Below are 17,383 nucleotides of genomic sequence, written 5' to 3'. Positions count from 1 at the left end.
GACAACTCCCCATGCTATGGCCACTGCAGGAGAACACATTAGCTGGACAGCAGTTTGTCAAGCTAAAAGGCTTACTGTGATGAAGGAACCTTTCTGGTTAAGGTTTCTGCTAGCTGTAAGCCTTTCTCAATCCTGTCCAGTCTTATATTCTGTGAGTTGTGTTGTTTCATTCTAACTGGTTTTGCATTCCTTGCATTTGCTTCCCTAATTGGTGAGCACTGAAGTTTCTAACTGCTGTATCTTGCCATTGTCTCCACTGTGTTTGTCATTTACAAGGTGATTACTATATTTTTTTAAGCCACAACCTTCAGACAGACAAGCGTTCAGCTTTGAAAGTTCAATAAATGTTTACTGTGTCTTCTTACAGCCTTCCAAAAGGCAACAAAAAAGTTTTAAAGTACACAGCATATTATTACAGCTTTTATTCCTTAAGAAATGTAATTTGGGATTCTTTGTATCCTTTTAGAGCATAGTCTTACATTGTGCTGCACTGGTGTACACAGAGTATCTCCAAACTAAAATCGTCTTCAGACAACTGGCTTGCATATATTGGAATGATTGCAAGATTTGTAGTTCTAAAACCCTTTATTTTAATACAGATACCATAAAAATATTTTTGTAATTAAATTTATATCCACTGCTATACTTAAATAGCTGTATTCAATTTTGGGTGCACGATGGAACATCCTGTTTGATATAAGTGACCTACATTTGCCTTAGCAAAATGCAAACCTTTTGCTCTTTTGATATTGCTAGCAACATTACTTTTATCAACCTATTACTAGAAGCACGGCCGGCCTTAGGCATAGGTGAACTAGGCGACCACCTAGGGCGCCGTACAGGCTGGCCTTGTAAAGGGTGCATTATGTATTTATTTATTTATTTATTTATTTATTTATTTATTTATTTTATTTATTTATTTTAATTAATATAAAGTTTACACTTTTCTTGACGCTGGAACTAGAGGGCAGTGGGTGGGGGAGGGGAGGCGAACACCCTCCCACTTACAGCTGAGGGTTGGCCAGGAGACATTAGATTTTGCTAAATGTTCAACTTACCCAAGTGTAAATACGTTTGCCTTCTGTTTACAGTTGGTTTTAAGAACTTCTTTTTATCAGGATTTGATGGTGAGTAATCTGACATCACATTAATAAACCACAACTTCCCACTATATATTTTTCACAATTTAATTGTTCTTTCAGTTGTGTGAATGTTGAAAGAAAGGGCTTGTGCACATTTATATGTGGCTTAATCCCTTTTGCAAACTGTGTACTGGTACGTAACGGGGGCTCTAGTATGCTAAGCTTCAGCATGCTTGCATTAGATTTTTGCTACTGGATTGACTAAGAAAACAGTCCCACACTATCGGGAAGAGATTTCTTGTAACATGTTATTATTTTAGCACTGAGTTAAAAAATCATTGTTTTGTGCAGTGATAATTTTTGTATTTGCAGCTGGTGTAATATCCTTCCTTTGGTGAGTGAAGTTTGCTGTTTTTCTGGGACTGAAATGTACCATTTAATATGTATTCATTTTTTTAACCGGCTAGAAGATTGATCCATTGGACTTTTTTGTGTAGCGTCAGCTCAGGGGTGCAGTGAAACAGAATATCCCCTCCTCTCTCGGTCTCTCTCTCTCTCTCTCTAATTTATTTAAAAGGGGGTGCACAGCTATGTACAATCAAGTACTAGTTATGCAACTGCACTCTGTATTCACAGTAGTGATAGAAAATAGAGGATAAATAAAAAGGGACGATGAGTGTAGTAGCAGTGACAGGGAGAATGAAAGGATCTACACCAGTATGATTACTTATGCAGTAAGACATTCTTAACTGGGTAGGTGGACTAGACCTTCAATCCCTTTTAGCCATAACACCAAACGTTGTAGCTCAGTTACATCATATACTGTGGAGAAAAGCAATAAAAATATGAATTCCAAAGTTAGTACATCAGATTGTAACCCTAGCAAGAATGTCAATGTGGATATTTAACAATCTGCAAGAGTCTTGCCATTATAGAGAACATTCACATTTATTATTAACAAAGGTCTAGAGAATAGTATTTAGCAGCGATTGCCTGCGGTTGTAAAGAGAAATGGCCTGCAGCAAGATGAAAGTGACTACACATATTCAAAGTGAGTTATACTGCTCAGGCAGAGAGCTTCCTGGAGATATGTGATGTGAGGATTTTATTCATTGAGGTTGTGTCTGTGGTCTAACAGGCTAATGTAGTAGGTGAAATGGATAATTTTTGAGAAGTCTCTCTTTCTCCTGTGGCAAAACAAAAGGGTGGGTGAAGTGTTTTGTTGCTGCTGCCATAAAGAGTACTAGGATAGTTTGAGTTAGCATTTACTTCTAAAAGAAAGGAGGATGCCATTATTATGTATTTTTAAATGTGACAGAGAAAAGTATTGCAGTGTAGGGGGAATTTTGCCAATCAGTAATGTCATCTAAAAGCTCATTTAATTGTTTTCTAGTCAATTTCCTTAATCTCTTAAAGATGCAGTCACATTAAGTACCTTACACATTTATTATTGTGATATTGCAATTATTATACCCCACCTAGGAACTTCCACTAGGGAATTGTTATGTCTAGGCTTATACAGGCCCTAGGGCCGATAGCCTAGTACCAACCTATGAACCTAAGTGTATGTGTGTGTCTCTATGTGTAATTTAAACTGTTTATTTCTGTATGAGAGAGAATGTGTGTGGGTATGTATGTATGTGTATGGAATTTAAATTTGCTGTTCTGTTTGTATGAGATATAAAGTGTGTGTGTGTTACTGTATGAATACGAGTAGGTGTGTGTGTATGGAATTTAAAGTAGCCGTTCGTTCCTTTGAAAGAGAGTCTTTGTCGCTGTACAAATCTCTTTAATGTAGAAGTATTCGGATTAATTTTACTTTTGCAGAGATTGTGCTTATTGAGTAATACTGGTGGATTGCAATGACACAAGTTTGAGTGGCCTTTTATGGTTAGAATATTCTGATGGATCAGGCAATCCCAAATAAAACCAAGACTCTTTCCACAAAGGGCAAACGTCCAGTCTGGTGGACCCCAGCCATTAACAAACTTTACAATAAGAGGAGAAAGCTATTACATGATAGAACAAAATCCATAAAAGGGAAGTCACCCCTGATCATTATTAGTAAAAAAATACGAGCACTCATAAAATCAACTAAGGCCAATTTTGAGAGAAAAATTGCCATGGATTCAAAGGACAATCATAAGGCCTTTTTCAGCTATGTTAGGAACCTGGGTGGAAACTCCCAGACATGCTCAGAATTAGTCCAAAATGATACAAAAATCACTGAACCCACAGACATTGCCAACATACTGGCAGACAGGTTCAGTGCAAACTTCACCCCCCCCTAAAGGAGAGATAACTATCCCAGCCGAGTGTAGCCTCCCGGACATCTCAAATGCGCAGGTGAAAGCTGCTCTCTCTAAAGCTAAAAACACAGCATCAATGGGACCGGATGGTGTGTGCTACACGAGCTAAATGAGGAATTAACCCCGCACATAAGGCAGCTGTTTAATCTCAGCCTTACCACAGGATACGGGCCCAAGGAGTGGCGTATGGCAACTGTGGTCCCACTCCACAAAGGCGGCGCCTCTACGGACCCTGGTAATTACCGCCCCATAAGCTTAACAAGTCTAGTCTGCAAAGCTATGGAGAGGATCATAATGGAGCTCATAAACAAAGATATAGGGGACTTGCAGACATTGGACCCGACCCAGTTTGGCTTTGTCAAGGGAAGATCATGCCTTTTGAACTTGGTCGACTTCTTCGAAACAGTCACCAAGGCCATTGATGAGGAAAGGCAGTCCATACAGCCTACCTTGACCTTGCAAGGCTTTCGACACAATACCCCACTCGGGTATTGTAGAAAAACTTACCAGCTTAAATATAAACCCATATGTCACAAGATGGGTTGCAAACTGGCTTAAGGACAGAACCCACAGGGTTAGAGTTGCTGGCGCTGTGTCAGACTCCAAGCCGGTCACAAGTGGTATCCCACAGGGCTCGGTCCTTGGCCCCCTATTGTTTGGCATCTACTTCTCAGAAGTACAGGCCAGCATGGGAGGACTTTGGCTGACAAAGTTTGCAGACGACTGCAAACTGGGCGCCATAGTGGAAAGTGCATCGGACATGGATATCCTTCAGAAGGGACTCACGGAAACAGATAGCTGGTGCCAGAGCCATGGCCTGAAGTTAAACGCCAAAAATGTATAGTCATACCCTTCGGGAAAAACAAGGTAACCCCAAGCTACCATATAGGTGGCAATCCACTAAGCACAGAAGAGGTTATCAGGGACCTGGGGACCCAGGTTGACAGTGGCCTTTCTTTTGACACTCACATTGCTAAAGTGGTTAGAAAGACCTTCTACATTGCCCACCTGATCATGAAGGGATTCACATCCAGATCTAGTGAGGTCATTGTTCCCTGTACTCTTCACTTATCAGACCAATGATCGAGTACAATGCCCCATTCGGGATGTATCTCACCCGACATCTGCAGCAATTGGAGAGACCCGCAAAGTTCCTCACCAAAAGGATAAAGGGACTCCAAAATCTGTCATATGCTGCCAGATTGAAGAAACTCCAGCTCTATTCAGTCGCATACCATCTGCTCAGAGGTGACATGTGCCTGACATACAAGGCCATGTCCAACCCGGACTTAATGGACATGCTCCACCTCAAAAAATCCAAATCCACCAAAACCACTAGAGCAAGCAACTTAAACCTTAGCACGGATATAAATAGGACGTGCTGGAGGGATAGATTTATCACTCAGAGACTCCCTATGCTGTGGAATAAAATCCCGGTCCATGTGAGGCAGAGCACCTCGCTGACTCTGTTCAAGAGAAATCTAGACCTGTGGATGGGAGATCGTAGGTTTACCCCGGGAATCATCTCTGTGTCACTGCTGGACAGAGGCACAACAAACTAATGGGCACAGTATTTTTCCATATAAGGGGTGGCGTAAGCCACAAAAATTTGGGCTAGGCTTATAAATGCCTTAGGGCAGATAGCCTAGTATAAACCTATGAACCTATGAACCTATGAAATGGGCAGTTTTGTCATTATTGGGTCATGCATTTTGTTTCATTTCTTGCTGGAAAAATGTTCAAATTTACAAATTTAAAACATACTAACAACTGGTACTGTATTGTACAAGGAATGTATCAGGAAGGTGAATCAAAGAACACATACGGGTATGCATGGCCATAAAGATGTGTTCAAGAAGCCTGTAGTTTGAAAATAGCCCAAAGGTAAACTTCATTCTTCACTTTCCAGATGCATTTTATTTGAATGTAGGTTTTAATGCTGTTTCAATGGTGGGGAAGTTTACTGCTCGTGCTAAGCCTGTTTTCAATGTGCAACTGTTTTATCAAAAGGCACACTGCTGTAGAATTTGAAAGCAGTGTTAGCAGTATAATTGCCTTTGGTGCAGAAGGCTGTGGATTCTACTTCCGTGCCATATAGATGAACTGCTGATATCGCAGTACCCATATGATTGCAGATTATTTGGTGTATTATAAGGAGGAATAGGGGTTCTACACTCCTTTTGTATGAGATGCCTAGTAACTATGAACTTGTCGGTTTCAGTCATTTCTATTTCAATGTTACCAGTTTACCAAATTTTAATGTAATATAGATGATTAATTCAAGGGCAACAGGCACTGAATTTATAGATGAAATATTGAGGTGTAAAGTTGTTTGCCAGTAGCAACCTCTTCATTAGTTACAGATTTATTTTAATGTGGAATTATTCCGATGATTTTACTTCTGTAGAGATTGTGTATCAAGTGATATTGGTTGATTGTAATGACAGACGTCTAGGTTGCCTTGTATGGCTGAAATGTTCTGAAATGGGTAGTTTTGTCATTTTTTTTTTTTTTTTTTTGTCATTGGTTTATACTTTGTTTCATTGCTTATTAAAAATAATGTTTAAAACTACAAATTTAAAACACATTCCAACAAGTGGTGCTGTATTATACCAGTAATGTAACTTAGTACAATCAGGAAGGTGAATAAAAGAACAAATCCATGTATGCATTGCCCTAAAATGTGTGCAAGGAGTCTAAATTACAAAACGGCCCAAAGGTAAACCTAATTCTCCACTGGCCAGATACATTTTCTATATATGTGGGGTTTCATGCTGTTTCAATGGCAGAGAAGTTTACTGGTCATGCTAAGTCTGTTTTCATTGTGAGACTGTATCGTTTAGCAAATGGCTCTGTGTTTGTGCTGTTCTAGTTTAAGCTATTGTACACAGGGGGGAGAGAGGTTGCTATTCTACTTTCACTGAGCTGTAAGGCTCGCTCACCTACCCAAAGTAAATTTAGATTAACTTAACCATCCTTTTGAAAGAAGGCACATGTACTTCTATTTTCTGAGGGCATGACTTTTACAGTAAAATGTGTGAAGGAGCAACACATAAAGCAGGTTTATTAAAAAAATTCCACCTTCCTTCATTTGCAGTTTAACTATATTACAAGGTATCTTTTCTTCATATGTATTTAAGTAATTGAAGGAAATGACTTGAGTGGCTTTCTTGGGGGAGTGACCTACATGTGGGTGTGGCTTATAGGGGTGTTTCATGAGTATGGTGTGGGTGGGGCTTAAGGGGTGCCGGAGTACTATTTTGCCTAGGGCACCATTTCAGCTAAGGCCAGCCCTGACTAGAAGGCATTTAAAGCATTCTGAAGGAGCATACACTCTTTCTTATACTTGACTCAAGCTACTATCCTAATATTGTCAACAAATCTGTAATGTCAAACATACTCTGAGATAGCTAAATCAAATAGACATTAACAAAAAATAAATAAAAACAAGCACTGATCTTAAAATGGAGCTCAGAGGATTACTACTTTCCAGAATATTTTGTAATTCAAATTTCCATCCATGTTGACATGATTTGTTTTATCTTATAACCATAAAATGATAACTATTTATCAAAAGTCTGCTTATATGTATTTTCTTTGATAGCACTTTAGTATGATCAACTCTGCTGAATTTTTATCAAGAAAGATGACATGAAATGACGTACAGCATTCCATGGCTGAGTAAATCAAATCATAACAGTAGTGCATATATTTGTGGTTGAACTATCACTTTTAGATTAATGTTGATGAATGTCAGGTATGTTTAAACTTATTAACTCCTCTTATATAATCTATAACACAAAACAAACAAAACAAGTCTAATGATCAATGATGAATTCAATTTTAAGTTTGTTTGGTTTAGAATCATGGTCAGTGTGAATGGACAACAAAAAAAGTAATTGCTTGCAGAGGAAATTCCTTTAGTTTTTTTTTTTCATTCAGGGAGATGCACAATCTATTATAGCTGACAAGATGGACTTTGAATAATTTGTCACTGAGCAACTAAATTTAGGATTTATAACATGCATTAACCAAAGGCCATTATTTCAAAACCATAGTGACACCTGGGAGTTAGGAGGCTCAATGCTTCTTTGTTGTAAGGGAAAGGTTTGTCTGGGACAATAACATATATGCTAAATACATGTATGAAATGCAAACAAAAAAATTATGTCTTTCAGCTTTTCCCGGTTAGGAGTCGCCACAGTGGAACTCCGATCCGCTAATGATCGGCAGTGGATTTTTTTACGGTGCCAAGTTGCCAGGCCGATGCCCAACCTTCAAAGAAGGCACACTTATTCACGCGCACACCTACCTGCATGCCTTTAAATGTCACTTGACCATGGGGAGGACATGCAGACTCCACACAGAAGGCGCTCCAGCCGAGAATCGAACGGGAGAACCTCTTGCTGTGAGGCGACAACGCTAACTGCTGCACCACCACAGCTATAGTATGAAATGCAAATACTATGTCAAAATAAAAGTAAAACTTAACTCTACTTTGCTTGTTGTCCTTGTAAGTGTTATGACCTTGTCGATGAATTTGCATAATTTATATTAATAAGATTTCCCTGATCTTAATGAGGTGTCCCTGATTTTCAGGGTTTTTCTCTCTTAATTCTCTCCTCTTAAGTAATGGTAAGCAATGATTATTTGCTCATCTTTTAGTTTGTTAATAAGAAAATGTTATATAATTTATCCCTCTTCTTTTCCCCTCCTTTCTTAAATAAACCCTTCATTTATTGGCTAGTCTTGAAGAAAGTTAAATAAACAATACTAAAAGGGTGCAGTCAAATAAATGATGCATAGTCTGGATAGGCTGGATAATTCAGGCAGTATATCACACATTAACAATGGGGTACAGAAATATTTGCAAGCATGAATTACTGTTTTTAGTGTAGAATAAAACAAAACTGTGATGTTATGACAAAAATATATTTTGAAGTGCCACCTATGAAATATTACTTTTTGGAGGATGTGGTATTTATAAATGCAAACTGAGTACCAGTATATATTTTTTCTTTTACAAAATGTCTTTCTTAAAATCATCTATATATTATAAATCCAGTTTCACAAGTCAAAGTGTCTTTGCATTTTTCCTTGTGTTAATTAAAAAGGTAAGATAACTTCATATAAACAATGGATTAAACGTGACTGTTTTTCATATTTCCTTCTAGTTGTTCCCAAAGTAAAAATATCTCCCACTGGAAATTCAGGGAGCATACACTCCAATATGCTTGTCTGCTTTGTTAGTGGGTTTTATCCCCCATCAATGAACATATCCTGGCTAAAGAATGGAGAAGAGGTCACTCATGATATTTCTTCAACTGGAATTATACAGAATGGGGACTGGACCTATCAGATTCACTTAACATTAGAATTAACACCAAAAGCAGGAGAAAAGTACGGCTGCAAAGTAGTACACAGCAGTCTACGTGAGCCACTGATTGTGGATTGGGGTAAGCGATTTTCAAACATCCTCTCTTTTAAAACATAATGCTATATTTTGCAAAAAAAAAAAAAAAAACATTGATAGCTTTTCTGTGAAGGTTAACCACTCATTATAAAACTTCATTTTATTATGGAATATCTGTAAAACTGTCAAAATGAACATCTCTCCCATTCAGTCTGCTTAAATGTTATCTATGTATTTTTGCTTTTGCAAAACTTCTGTGGTCTCCACTGACTCTGTGCCTGCTCTAAACATGTACTAATGTTCCTTGTATCTCTGCCCCACAGATGTTTAGATATGCAGCTGTTTTAATTTCTGGCAGCTGTTTCTAGTTACCAGAAAAAGCAAACACAACACGAAAAAGTAAAACAGAGCAGTAGAAAGCAGTTAGCAGTCAATAAAAAACGTTTATTTTTAAAGCGCTTTTCGTCAGCTTAGTAAGCTGACTTCATCAGAAAGACATCTTTCTGATGAAGTCAGCTTACTAAGCTGACGAAAAGCGCTTTAAAAATAAACAGTTTTTATTGACTGCTAACTGCTTTCCACTGCTCTGTTTTAGCAGTTTCTAGTTAAGTATCCTTTCAGTAGAGTTTACTCTTTCTTTGTTTTAACTATCTCAAAAGTTTCACTGCACAGCTAAAAATGCTGGTGTTCTTCATTTGAAATAATCATTTTTATACCTGATCATTATATCTGAAACATTTTCGTAGATCAGTATAATATTATATTGAGTGCATATTTTAGACATTCAAAGCTTTTTACTATCTTATGCTGTTGTGATACATATTAATGTATTATTTAATTTGGCATTTGTTTACTTGGATAGTCTGAATGGTCATTGCCCATTTTCCGTGAAGGACCAGACAAAATACAAATTACTACAACACTACAGACTAATAAATCACAAGTTGAAAATCATGAGATATGTGCAGAAGGAGAAACAGATCAAATAAACACCAAGCTGGATTGCTAAGTATCCAAAATATAACATTTTAACTACTATAAGGAACCTGGTGGTAATTAACTTTGGCCTGTACATAAATATAAATGTAGCAGAACAGGTTGCTCATAAGTACTATGGTGTACATAGAAAAAAATGGACATAGTATACATAGCAAAATAAAAGAGATTTGACACTGTGCTGTCACCTCTGTTAATATCTGCAGAACGGGAGAGGCTTATATTAGCATTTAGTACATTTGCTGTAAAAGAGGTATACCTTTTTCTTAAACGAAGGAAAAACTAACATAGTAAATCATTTACCACAGATTAATGAGGATATAGGCACATATATTATTTAATTGTTCTAGTGTAGTTAGTTGGAATAGTTGTAGTTAGGAAGGGTTAGATAAAGAGTTAAGTTTAGAGTTTCTATATCAGTTCAGAAGAGAGAGAGAGAAGATATTTCCAGTAAACCAACAGATGAGGCACTGACACACATTACCACTGCATGAATGCCCTTTGGAGTAGCAGTTGGGTTTATTTACATAAATCTTTTAGCCATAGCTCGTAAATGTACTGTGGTCACTAAAGCACTTACTAAAAATAGGGGACAGTTATGTATGTACTGTTGAGACACTGTGGTAGCCTACACTTTCATTAACACAACTGGATGTATCTTTATTAATGTAAGGGGTTACTGTTGCCTTCTGTCTCATCATAAGTGTGGAAAAACTTAATAGCAGGCTGTCTGGTGATGTTGAGAAGGGAGGTAGGTGGGTCTGGACATATTGCTTATCTCCAGTAGAACTGACGATCACTAGTAGGAAGAAAGGAAACATTTGACTTTTGCAGCCCATGTATACCAAGACCCTGAAAACTATTGTGCTCGCAAAGAATAAATCTCCTTTCAGTAGCCCTAGCCATGTGGTTAAGCTTGAACATATGCAGTAAGGCTGGGCCGTATGGTTAGATGTGTCATATATGCAACACAAAATAGAAAACAGCGGTGAGGGACCAGATACATTTTATGAAGTAAAGAGAATGATCACTTTGTGTGATAGCCAGTTGCACAATAAAGTACCTTTGAATCAAAGTTACTGCTGAGTCAGGAGGAACATTTTCTTTACTAAAAGGTACAGGGGGTTAGAATTGTATATTTTAACCTTAGTCTGTGAATGTCATTTCTAAAAAGTATTGTTGATGACATGGAATTCACACTGTAGTTCAATGAAACATTGATCCACATTTAAGAAGCAGTCACAAAAAGTCTGGGATCATGGTTAAAGATCTTCTTGCAGCAGATACATGTTTTGTAAAATGGATCTGGGATCAACCTGGCAAGCTTTTGCTAACACATCCATTTGAGATCATCTCATGCCACAGCTAGTATATGTACCCATATATATGGGTGTTCCTTTCATATTCTAGCCAGTTTTCCTTCTATATAGCAGATAGAATTTGGTAATACTGCACAGCCATGTGAAGTTATTTGATGTTCACTCTGCTTCTTTTGTTTATCTGAGATAGGTACAGCTCTCCTTGACCCTTACTAAACTGACAACCCTTTTCCATTATTCGTCAAAGTTCCTTTACCTGCAACTGTTATTGAACAGTAGTATATTGAACCAAGAAAAACACATTGCATAACTAATTCAACACATTGCATATCATTTGAGCATCACAATTATTACATTAATGAAACACAAAGACTTCAGATGAATTAAATGGCCACAGCCATACATTTACTGACAACTGCTGCCAATAGGTCTAACCAATTAAAGCCAATTATTTACATGACTGTGAAAGCCTGGCCTATCCTGTCTAACTCAGTCAGAAAAAAACAGAAAATTCCTTCTCAACCCCTAGTGCGATCACCCATGTAGGTCACCAGGTGCCTTATCTACACTTAGACTGACCCTATTCTGTCTGCCAACCTCCCCTTGCTTTTACAAGTGTGTAGGTCAGGTGGGAAAAGCTGATGAGATCAGAGGTGAAAAGACTGAGTTGCTTTGCTCTTGGAATTTTCACTACCTCTCCCACTCTAGCTTGCCCCTCCACAACCCTCCTGACCTATTCTGACCCTACCTGTTCAGCACTCCTCCCCTCTGATACCTACCTCTAAGCTGACCTACCTCAGAAAAATGGCAGCTTGCTGCGACCTGCCTAGCCAGCTGTTGTTGTCAGAGATTGGTACAGCTCTCCTTGACCCTTATTAAACTAAAACCCTTTTCCATTATTTCTCAAAGTTCCTTTACCTGAAACTGTTGTTGAACAGTAGTATATTGAACCATAAATGACACATTGCATGACCAGTTCAGCACAATGCATATTGTTTGAGCATCACAATTATTTCACTAATGAAACACAGAGACATCAGACGGATTAAATGTTTGCAGCCATGTGTTTATTGTCAATTACTGCTAATAACCCTAACTGATTGAAGCCAATAGTTTGGACATGTGCGCAAGTCAGGAATTTCATGGAAGCCATTTCTTAACTTCATAGCTGTGCCCTAAACATTACAGAGCAACATACAGCACTGTCAAAATTAATTCCTTCTGATTCATCTTACCCACAGCATAACATTTTCACTTAATTCCTCTGGACCACCTTATACTCTGCCAAGGAGTTGCTACCGGGCTGGATAGTACCCTGACAACAACCCCTTGGGGCTGTCTGGCCTGTTTGGAGGCCCAGCTAAAGAGTCGTGAGACTTCTCCCTCATGTACCTTGGCCTCCCTTACCTTTCCTATCTTCCACCACAGAAAGGAAGATTGTTCCTCCCTTCTGCCAAGCACATCTCCTGTACCTTAAATATAGGCCTGCTCTTGCTAAACCTAGCTGTAATTCTGTTTACAAAACCTACATACCATCCTCTGACAGATGGACCTCATCCCTGCCATATCTATGTGGCCACCTAACTAAAATATCAGGGTGCCAACTGTATGCCATGCATAAGTTACTTAATAACTTGTCCATTGTATTATTGACTTCCTGTCTCTTCCTCTCTACTGCTTTGATGGATGCAGACTCCCTTCATTTCCTTCTCTGCACCATTTCTGACCAACAAATAGCAACAAACAGTAGCCTGTGGCCAGTACTTATGTATATACTGTAATTCACCCCCTGCCTAATCAAGCCCACCCCATCCTTAATTGGAAGCTGGCAAATACCATTAACACTCAAACACAGTACAATAGCTACAGGGGCCTTGCTTATTCTGGATACTTGCTGCAACACTGTTCTTCAGATCGTACTGACAGAGTTTCTGCACAAAGAAATGTGACTGGTAATATTTCTAATGTTTGGGATAAATGGGAGGATGAAAGAAATAAACGCTTCCCTAATCCCTTTAATGGTATGGGACGTAAATTACCTTCTGCCATCAGTGTTGAAAGTAAATCTCTGTTTAATGAGTTAGAGAAAAATATGTGGAAGGAAACGGCTACATATTTCAATATCTGTGGCTTACAAAAGTATGTTGATCTTGAAATAACACCAAGGGGGCTAAGAGTGTATAAAGATCCAACGACCCCTTTTGATCTACAAAAAGATACAGACATTGCCTTTCATAAACGCTGGGTTGCATCCGCTCATAAATGTGTTTCCGAATGGATACAAATTTTGATTGAGCGTGATAGGGTGAAACAGCGTGCATTGGGTGTAGAAATAAAGAGACTTTGTGAAAATCTTAATGCCTGCACTCCTGCTTTAATTATGGATGACTTTTTGAGTGGCATAAATGAGAAGTTAAAAGATTATTAGAGTTTGCTACTTGAAAGAAAAAAAGGCAAACTATTGAGGGACTTGCGCGATTATGAGAGCAATAAGGCTTTTTTGTCTAGAGCCAATCGCAAGAAGCCACATCACCGGGTTCATTTCCAAAATGATTACGGAAGTGAAGGTAACCATAATTCTTCATTTTCAGCATCGGAAGGGGGTTATACCTCTTATGAAGAGATAGACAACATCAATACTGATTTTCCAACACTACCGAAACCTCAACAGTCCGATAAATTTCATCAAACTTTTCGTGGAGACACGAGAAATGTTCGTGGAGGTTTCCAGGGTAGAAAACACCAGAGGGAAGCGCAAGGTTTGTCGCAAAGAGGACAATTTCCACAAGGTGACTACAAAAGAGGTAGATGGTGATGTGTTTTCTTTACCTCTGAATGATAATTATGTTATTAATTTATCAGGACAATCTTTTACAGACATTGAGTTATCTGTTCTTCACAAGGGACTTATTCCTACTGTGGTATCACGTATACATGAAATAAAAAGGGACGTTTATAGATTTGGTAGGAAGCTTCAGCTTAAAAGTTTTTTTCATAATAATGTTAATGCTGTGTCTTCTTTAGATAATTCTAATTCTTCATGTGATAGTTTCCACACATGTGCATCGGAAGATACATATGATGCTTATTTTAAATTTGATACTAATTGTATTAAGCAAAATAGTAATTTTGTTCCTCCTGTCCTAAATAATGATGTTACGCATTTTGTTAATTTAGTAAATTTTTCTAGTGAGCATGCATTTGAAGAATATATGAAATATAGAGCTGATATACAATACAATTTATGTTTTAATGAATGGCAGGCTTTACTTAAATTGAGCAAAATTAATGAAATTGTTTTTAAGCCATCTGATAAAGGTAATAAGCTTGTTATTATGCACTATTCCCAATATATTAGAATGTGTATTGAACATTTAAGTGATGAAAATGTTTATGAAAAAGCAACACATGCTTTGTACAACCATGCTCTAAAGGAATATAATGAATTACTTGAAAAAGGTGTAAGGTTAGGATACTTTTCTCATATGGATTTAAAGAAAAAATGTAATAGTGAAGGTTGTAAAATGGCATACTTTTATTGCCTTCCCAAAATACACAAAAGTTTAATTTCACCTCCAGGAAGACCTATTGTGTCAGGATGCAACTATTTTTTGCACAATTTAGGTCTTTTTCTACATAGTTTTTTGTTAGTTAAGGTCAAAACTTTATCTTCATATATCACGGATGTTTTTGATTTTTTAGAAAAAATTAATGAAGTAGAATGGAATGAGCAAATGTATTGGATTACTATCGATGTTAAAAGCCTATATACAAACATCAGTCATCAATTTGGTATGGAGGCTGTTAGATTTTTTTTAGGCGATTATCCTGTTACAGAATGCATTTTAGAGCTCATTCATTTTTGTCTGATCAACAATTTTTTTGAATTTGATAATTGTTTGTATCGACAAAAACGAGGTACGGCCATGGGGGCAGCTTTTGCCCCCATGTATGCAAATTTAGCTATGGGCTTATTTGAATCAGAATTTTTATATAGAAAATATTTTTTTTCAAAATTATGTTATTAAATATTTTAGGTTTGTGGATGATTTAATTTTTTTGGTTGAAGGGGGTGAGACTCTAGTAGATAATTTTATTTTAGACCTAAATAAAAATAGGTTTTGTTTGGAATTTGATGGGTTGAAAAAAGGTACTTCTATTCCTTTCCTTGACATTATTTTGAATATTGTTGATGGTAAGAGCCTAGTAACTTCTTTTAATAGGAAATTTGATGGTGGTACACAGTATGTGTATGGCACTAGTTGTTATCCCCCACACACGTTGGAAGCCTTGCCATACAGCGAAATTCTTAGAACATTTAGATTATGTAATAGTGAGGTTGTTTTTAATAAGGAATTGAATTTATTAATGCATACTTTTAGTCAAAGGGGTTACAATAAGCAAGTTATACAAGATAGTTATAACAAGTTTTGTAGTTACAGGTATAAAAAAATTGTTCCCAAAACTTATAATAGTTGTCTAAATGTACCCCATAGTAAAGTTAATTTGAGAGATATTTTATATTTTGTTTCTACTTATGGTTGCTTTAGTGGTGAAATGTCTCGTTTAGTTAGTTATTATTGGAATTATTTTAATTCCTTACATAATGTGTCTGAATGGTTGGACGTGGATTTACGATTTTCATATAGAAGAGGCAGGAATATTAAAGATTTTTTAGTAAAGAGTAGATTTGAGATGCCTGAGGTTAGTTTACAACAGAATTTGTTTCCTAATGGCACTTTGAAGTGTGGGAGATGTAAGGCTTGTAGTTTTGTGGTTAATAAACTTTCTTATATTAATAATGTTAGATTTAATACTCTTGGTTCCTTCAACTGTAACTCTGAAGGGGTGATCTATGCCCTTAAATGTCCATGTAAGAAATTTTATATTGGTGAAACCAAACGGTCATTTAAAGTTAGATTGTTGGAGCATGCTAGGGACATTATTAATAATAGAGAAGCAAGTTATGTAGCTGTGCATTTTAGGGATTATCACAACAGCAAAAATGAAGAACTTCAAGCTACAGTTTTAGAAAAAATAAGTTGTTCACGGCACAACATTTCAAATATTAAACAAGTTTTAATATATAAGGAAGCTATGTATATATTGAAATTTAACACTATGTATCCACAAGGTCTTAATGAAGACTTAAATTGGAGAGTATTTATTTAAAATTTTATTATTTCTAATTGTTTTATTGATTAATTGTTTTATCAATTAACTTTGTATATATAAATGTAGTGTGTCTTATTTGTTCTTTACTCCTTGAAGGCTCAAGCCGAGACGTCAGAGGAATAAACTTGCCTGTTTTCTGTGAATTTGTGGATTGTTCCTGAGTTGTTATTTTTTCCCTTCATTTCCTTCTCTGCACCATTTCTGACCAACAAATAGCAACAAACAGTAGCCTGTGGCCAGTACTTATGTATATACTGTAATTCACCCCCTGCCTAATCAAGCCCACCCCATCCTTAATTGGAAGCTGGCAAATACCATTAACACTCAAACACAGTACAATAGCTACAGGGGCCTTGCTTATTCTGGATACTTGCTGCAACACTGTTCTAAGCTGGTGCAATTACATGCCTGACACTCCAAACCATATTGTCTCACAAAATTCTTTATTTTGCCTTTTGGGGCATGAATCCAACCTGCATTGGAGCCAGTGATGGAGCCTCCAAATAACTGAATGACTCACTATATAAATGGACTTCCAATCTGATGATGTGTAAGCTACAATTCAAGTTAAAGCTGTTCACACCTAGCATAACTTTTATAAGCATTGGACTTCCACCTGCCTGTACTCTTAAGTCATCCTGTGACACCCCCAATGTGTATGCATATGATGCTGCCCCTATCCAAAATAAGTGTAATGTATATTTATTTGTGTCACCAACAAACGAAAACTGAAGACCAAAACTACTGAAAAGCGGACAGCACACGATGAGAGAAAACTGTTTAAAACACAACTTTAATGTTGCACGTGAAATTCCAAATAGAAATAAATTCCAAATAGAAGGGAGCGCTTTCGGCAAGTTAATTTAACCCGCCTTCATCAGACAAACAGCGAGACCACATTGAAAAAATCTTACATGTTATAATCAAGATCCACGAACCAATCACAAAAAATAGCATTTGCTAATTAAATATTCTCCATAGGAACCTTAAAGCAATAATGAGCCAAATTACGGCTTTTGAAACAAATGCTATGCCATGAGCAACCACGACTAACATGTAAAAAAAGTGCATTGCATCAGTGCAACAGCA

General features: G+C 37.2%; 1 protein-coding gene across 1 annotated transcript in view; it reads left to right on the top strand.

Annotated features, from left to right (window-relative positions):
• The window catches only part of LOC122811475 (H-2 class II histocompatibility antigen, E-S beta chain-like), a 511,045-nt gene that overhangs the window by 355,568 nt on the left and 138,094 nt on the right, over positions 1 to 17,383 (top strand). Inside the window, exon 3 of the mRNA XM_044083338.1 lies at positions 8,566 to 8,847. Within this exon, the coding sequence (XP_043939273.1) occupies positions 8,566 to 8,847 (282 nt within the window). The remainder of the gene's footprint in view (positions 1 to 8,565; positions 8,848 to 17,383) is intronic.

Source organism: Protopterus annectens, chromosome 9.part0, assembly GCF_019279795.1.
Source record: "Protopterus annectens isolate FY-2018-M chromosome 9.part0, PAN1.0, whole genome shotgun sequence".
Classification (NCBI taxonomy): Eukaryota; Metazoa; Chordata; order Ceratodontiformes; family Protopteridae; genus Protopterus; species Protopterus annectens.
Note: the sequence above shows the minus strand (reverse complement) of the source record. Positions and strands in the feature narration are given on the sequence as shown.